Source organism: Brachionichthys hirsutus, chromosome 2 (assembly GCF_040956055.1).
Source record: "Brachionichthys hirsutus isolate HB-005 chromosome 2, CSIRO-AGI_Bhir_v1, whole genome shotgun sequence".
Taxonomy (NCBI): Eukaryota; Metazoa; Chordata; class Actinopteri; order Lophiiformes; family Brachionichthyidae; genus Brachionichthys; species Brachionichthys hirsutus.
The window spans coordinates 65832-71831 of record NC_090898.1 but is presented as its reverse complement, the minus strand read 5'-3'; the positions used below and the strand labels follow the sequence as shown (position 1 = coordinate 71831).

At 46.9% G+C, this 6000-nt stretch overlaps 1 protein-coding gene across 1 annotated transcript in view; it reads left to right on the top strand.

Moving 5' to 3' along the window:
- Nucleotides 1-3499: 3499 nt before the first annotated feature.
- The window catches only part of LOC137902220 (DENN domain-containing protein 2D-like), a 29276-nt gene continuing 26775 nt past the window's right edge, over nt 3500-6000 (top strand). The window contains exon 1 of the mRNA XM_068746296.1: nt 3500-3635. Within this exon, the coding sequence (XP_068602397.1) occupies nt 3572-3635 (64 nt within the window). The 5' untranslated portion in view covers nt 3500-3571. The remainder of the gene's footprint in view (nt 3636-6000) is intronic.

Genomic DNA, 6000 nt, shown 5'->3' with positions numbered 1-6000 from the left:
GTTCTGACCACATCCAGACTCACTATGAGAAGCTAGGTGCTAAAAAGGACACTTTCTCTTTCACACCTGTAAATACCGTTGATGTGCTAAAAAAACTAATTGCCCTTCAACCTAACAAGGCCACAGGCCTTGACAACATACCCACCCGGTTCCTCAGAGACGCAGCTGTCTCTATCGCCGTGGTAACCCATCTGATAAATGTATCCATCAATCAGTGCCACGTCCCACAGGAATTCAAGACGGCGCGGGTTATCCCTCTGTATAAAAAAGGAAACAAATTAGAACCTGGCAACTACCGCCCTGTTTCCATCCTTTGTTCCATCTCAAAGGTTATGGAGAGAATAATCCAGGAGCAAATCAACCGCTACCTCGCCGAGCATAGCCTGCTCTTTGAGTTCCAATCGGGCTTCAGAACATCCCACTCCACTGACACGTGCCTCATATATCTGACCGACTACATTAAGCGTGAAGTAGACTCGGGCAAATACTGCGGCATGGTCATGCTGGACCTCCAGAAGGCCTTTGACACCGTTAACCATTCAATCCTATTGAATAAACTAGGGATGATTGGTTCTGATAGCACATCAGTAAACTGGATGAAATCGTACCTTGAGGGACGAGAACAAATGGTGGACATAAACGGAACCTTGTCCTCGTCCCTCCCGGTGAGCTGTGGGGTTCCTCAAGGCAGCATTCTAGGACCGTTACTGTTCCTCCTATACATTAACGACATGAATGCTGCCTGTAACTGCAAATTGTTCCTGTTTGCTGATGACTCAGCACTCCTGATTTCAGGAGAGGACAAAGTGCAGGTTGAGGAAGCTCTCAGCTCTGAGGTCACCAGAATCCGTACTTGGCTTACCGATAACAAACTGTCACTACATCTTGGTAAAACAGAATCTATTCTTTTTGGGTCTAAACACTCTCTACGTGAGATAAATGTTAATGATTTCAAGGTCACAGTCGATAATACAGTAATCTGTCAAATACCTGTCTGGCGATAGTATGGCAACTAAGGTGATCAAAAAAGTCAATCAGAGAACAAGATTTTTGGGCAGAATGTCTGCTTTTGTCAACAAAAGTGCTCTCCGGACGCTTGCTGGAGCCCTCGTTCAGCCCCTCTTTGACTATGCTAGCACCTCCTGGTATTCAAACATCAAAGTGTCCCTGAAAACCAGGCTCCAAACCTCCCAAAACAAACTGATTGGGCTACTCCTCAATCTGGGGCCCATGACCCACCTTCTTCCTGGACATTTTGCTAGCCTAAAATGGCTCAGGGTAGAAGACAGGGTTAATCAACTCAAAATGGGATTGGCATTTAAAATAGTCAATGCAGCTCTGCCCTCAGTCCCCTCAATCCCTGCATACCTGACGGAACACCTCCACAGATTTAGTGACACCCACAGCCACAACACTAGAGGGAGCTCAAACAACAACCTGATTACCCCCTCCTACAGGACTAACATGGATAAATCATCTTTTTACAATACTGCCCCCCAAGGGTGGAACTGTTTGACTCCTGCCCTCAAAACATGCACCTCTTTGGCCTCCTTCAAAAAGGCCCTAAAAATACACCTTTTAGGGGACAGAAACGGAGATAGTCATCACGACTCTCTCCGGATCAACCACCCCCCCCCCCCCCCCTTTTTTTTTGTCCACCTACGTTGCACATATTATGTGTCTTTTTAAGTTATTGTTATGTCGTATCAAGTTAGTATTTTATTTTTAGTTTTATTTGTATTGTTAAATGTCGATGATTTATGTACGAAGGACTTTCAACGGAAACAAGACCGCAAGGGCTTTTTAGAAATGCTCCTTAGACAGGATGTTTGACTGTACTTGTACTGTAATACATACTACTGTTTGACTGTACTTGTACTTCCCTAACATTCTATCTAATAAATATATTCGTCATCATCATCATCAAGGTCTGTGTGCATCCTTGAGCTAGAAAAATAAATAGTAGAGAGCAAGCTGATATGAGAGTTATGTAACAGAGTACAGGGCAACAGATAGCATGGCTCATGTGACCTACTCCAATTTGTGAAGCTAATCGGCTAACAGACAGCGAGTGTGATACGTTTCTATCTGTGGACCGCAGGAATACAATGAAAGCACGACTTTGACTTTACAGATTATGATGCAATAGTCTGACATCACCCTTTAGATATAAAAGAAGAAAACTGTCAACTTTAGAAAATACTGAGAATGTTTTCTGTGAATCTTTCTATTTTTTTGGATGTACAGTGGTCCCCCATTTATCGCGGGGGGTTACCGCTTAATTTTTTTTACAGTTATTATATATGTTTTAAGGCTGTAAACCTTTTACCACACACGTTATATTGTACACGTTAAAGCCAAAAGGGCTCCACCCCTGTGCCCTCTAATTGGCCATCTCATAATCGCTTCGAACGTTTCTGGTCCCTTTCTTGAATGCTATTGGACACGTGAGCTGTCAGTCAAAACCCTCAACCCGACGCGTCATTTCCTTCCGTCACAAAGTTTGTGTGAGGGCAGACGTTTGTGTGGCGTTGGGCAACGAGCGGCTGATCTAGAAAGATCGCTTTGTTGCCAGCAACGCCACTTTAGGACTTTCAACGTAAAGATATCTCATTTTGTAGTTCATTCCTCCCTCAGCTCGTTCTAGCGGCTTTCCCGAACACACTTACGCACGGGTCCGCTCACACTGAAGACCAGTAATTAGTCATTTACAATCTTTATTCCATACTCTAAACACAAGCTTCCATTTAAAACACTATATAATACACTTTAAAATGAATTAACCCTCATCAGTGGCAAATGAGTTACAGGTGCTCCCTCCCACACACCTCCAATCATCCGGTTACATTCGGTGAGTTAGGGAACAGCGTTAAAACATGAGAATAGCCCCAAATATCTAAAGACACGTGGCTGTGCTATTTATTCAGCCTGTTCTGTTTTGTGTGTATCAATAAGTTGTGTTAACTGTTAATCTTTACTGTTGAAAGGTCCATTCTCTCCGGTTTGACGTGGCTGTGCTACAGCAGAACACAATGCGTTTTTCAAGCACTGTAGAAAAAACATGCAAAATTGCATAAAAAAATCCGCGAAACAGCGAAGACGCGAAAGATGAACCGCGTTATGTCGAGGGACCAGTGTATTCACATTTGCTTCAACGGGCATTTCATTACGCAGGTGCAACAGAGTCTTCAAAATCCACACTGTTAAAAGGGAGCTTTATTGTTACCAAAATAAATGGTAACGATTTTAATTAGGAGGTGCATGGCTTTTTATTTACACTCTGTTTAGGTCCCAAACTTCTATCCATTGTACTGTGCAACGATAATTAATCAGAATCTGCTCAAAAAAGTAAGCGCACCCAAAATGATCTTCATGCTTTTTTGTTTTTTTGTCCGTTCCCTGAACGCAGCACGCTGGGGGACCACCTGGCCCTGGGCCCTCTCTGTGATCGACCGGCCTCTGGAGCTGACGGCTCGGTGTGTGTGTGTGTGTGTGTGTGTGTGTGTGCGGAAATGGTTTTACCGAGAAAACATTTGAGATCCCCGCGGCGGCTTTTTGGAGTTAAGCAGCCATGAATGAAACAGTCAGCAGGAGAAGGAAACAGGCCGGGCAGAAGAAGCAGCAGAGCAGATGGAGTGAGTGTCGGACTCAGTTTGTTTGATGTTTGTTTGATGTTTGTTTCATCGTTCAACTCAAAGCCCGTGAACGAAGCGTGATCCGCCATGATTTTAGAAAGTCCAATCAGCACTTTGACGGTTCTTCGGTTCGACACCGAAGTACCTGTCTGTCTGCCTGGAGCAGGTTGCATATCCGGGTGTCATGGAGGCGCGCGTCACCAGCGGGACTGCGTGTGTTGTTGTGCTGATGAATGCGCGGACAGAAGCGCCACGTTTGACTAATGGAGAACTGGGCAGGTTTCATCGTGACTGTTCCGGCTGGATAATTTCATCCTGATAGGCAACATCGTGCGTGTGCGTGCGCGCGCGCGACGTGACGTGTTCAGAAGCCGCAGGGCAAAAGGGCTGTCGAACAGGGTGTGTGCGTTTCCGACTCGTCCCTGCAGGACACTTTCCAGTGTCTCTGTGGCCATTGGAGCAGTCTGTCCTGCTCCAGGTACGAGCGGAGGACATGTGGGGTGACTTGTTATCTGGGACCGGGTGTGCCAGGGGGACAATGTCCAATGGGACAAGCCAGCAGGAGGATGCATTCGTTCCAGCTCTTTGTAGTTCTCTGTGTTAGATACATGCATTTATTGATAGATATACTGCATCTACTGTGCACTGGCCAAGATGTACAAGAACTGCATTGTAATATTTAAAATATATGTAAAATATGAGCAAAATGCACTCATTTGTTGAATTATTGGGAGTCAGAAGAAAAGCCCGGTCTTTGGCCACAGTTGATCATTTTTATTTATTAGGTATAATATCAAGGGACAAATGGACGCCTGACTGGACACACAGTAAGATCAACAACGCATAAATGATTATCTCAGACAAACCAAAGCTCGACTCTGAAGAGCTTTGAAAGTATGAATATACAGGACAATCGAGGAGGGACGCTGCTGAAGGACTGGAGTTGGACCGGGGAGTTCTCTTCGCCGTGCTGCACCCACGCCATTTCCTCGCATGTCCTCTTGCCGTCTGTTACACAACCCATGTTTTAGAGCATGCATTACTTTGTGCGCTACTCATAGTGTGCTTTTCAGGGAAATCCTCCACAGTACTTCTCTCACTCCTTTATTATCTCGTGTTCTGTCCGTGCCCTCAGCTTGTTGGCTGTTGAGGGCTTCTCTTGCTCTCGCTCTTGCACTTCCGAGTCTTGTTGGGCATTAAATGCTTCCGTTACATTTGAAAGTCATCATCGGCCGAGGCAAAAAAAAGCAATGTCCGCGTTGCATTTAGTTGCGTTTGGAGTCGGTGGATGAGTCACACTGTTGCCGACGCCGCTCATGAAATAAAATGCAGAAGATTGTGTGCAGATGTGACTTGAGATCACAAATTTGTAACCATTAATCCTGCAGCTCTAATGGCCACTGTCATCTGTTTCCTTCATAAAATTGCAGCATACATTATCTAGGAATAATTGGCCTGGAAATTATGCCATGCCAATCATGAGCAAAAGGTATTTAAAAAAACACCCTAAAATATCTGAGCTCAACACAAATTCACTCAAGAGTAAAAATCACAAAGGGTTGGTCGTGTAACACCTCAGAAGGTCCCATTTCTGGGCCAGAGTTACGGTGAGACAGGATGGTGCTGCCTGGCTCTAGAGATGAGGAGGGTGAGACGGGATGGTGCTGCCTGGCTCTAGAGATGAGGAGGGTGAGACGGGATGGTGCTGCCTGGCTCTAGAGATGAGGAGGGTGAGACGGGATGGTGCCGCCTGGCTCTAGAGATGAGGAGGGTGAGACGGGATGGTGCCGCCTGGCTCTAGAGATGAGGAGGGTGAGACGGGATGGTGCTGCCTGGCTCTAGAGATGAGGAGGGTGAGACGGGATGGTGCTGCCTGGCTCTAGAGATGAAGAGGGTGAGACAGGATGGTGCTGCCTGGCTCTAGAGATGAGGAGGGTGAGACGGGATGGTGCTGCCTGGCTCTAGAGATGAAGAGGGTGAGACAGGATGGTGCTGCCTGGCTCTAGAGATGAGGAGGGTGAGACGGGATGGTGCTGCCTGGCTCTAGAGATGAAGAGGGTGAGACAGGATGGTGCCGCCTGGCTCTAGAGATGAGGAGGGTGAGACGGGATGGTGCTGCCTGGCTCTAGAGATGAGGAGGGTGAGACGGGATGGTGCTGCCTGGCTCTAGAGATGAGGAGGGTGAGACGGGATGGTGCTGCCTGGCTCTAGAGATGAGGAGGGTGAGACGGGATGGTGCCGCCTGGCTCTAGAGATGAGGAGGGTGAGACGGGATGGTGCTGCCTGGCTCTAGAGATGAAGAGGGTGAGACGGGATGGTGCTGCCTGGCTCTAGAGATGAGGAGGGTGAGACGGGATGGTGCTGC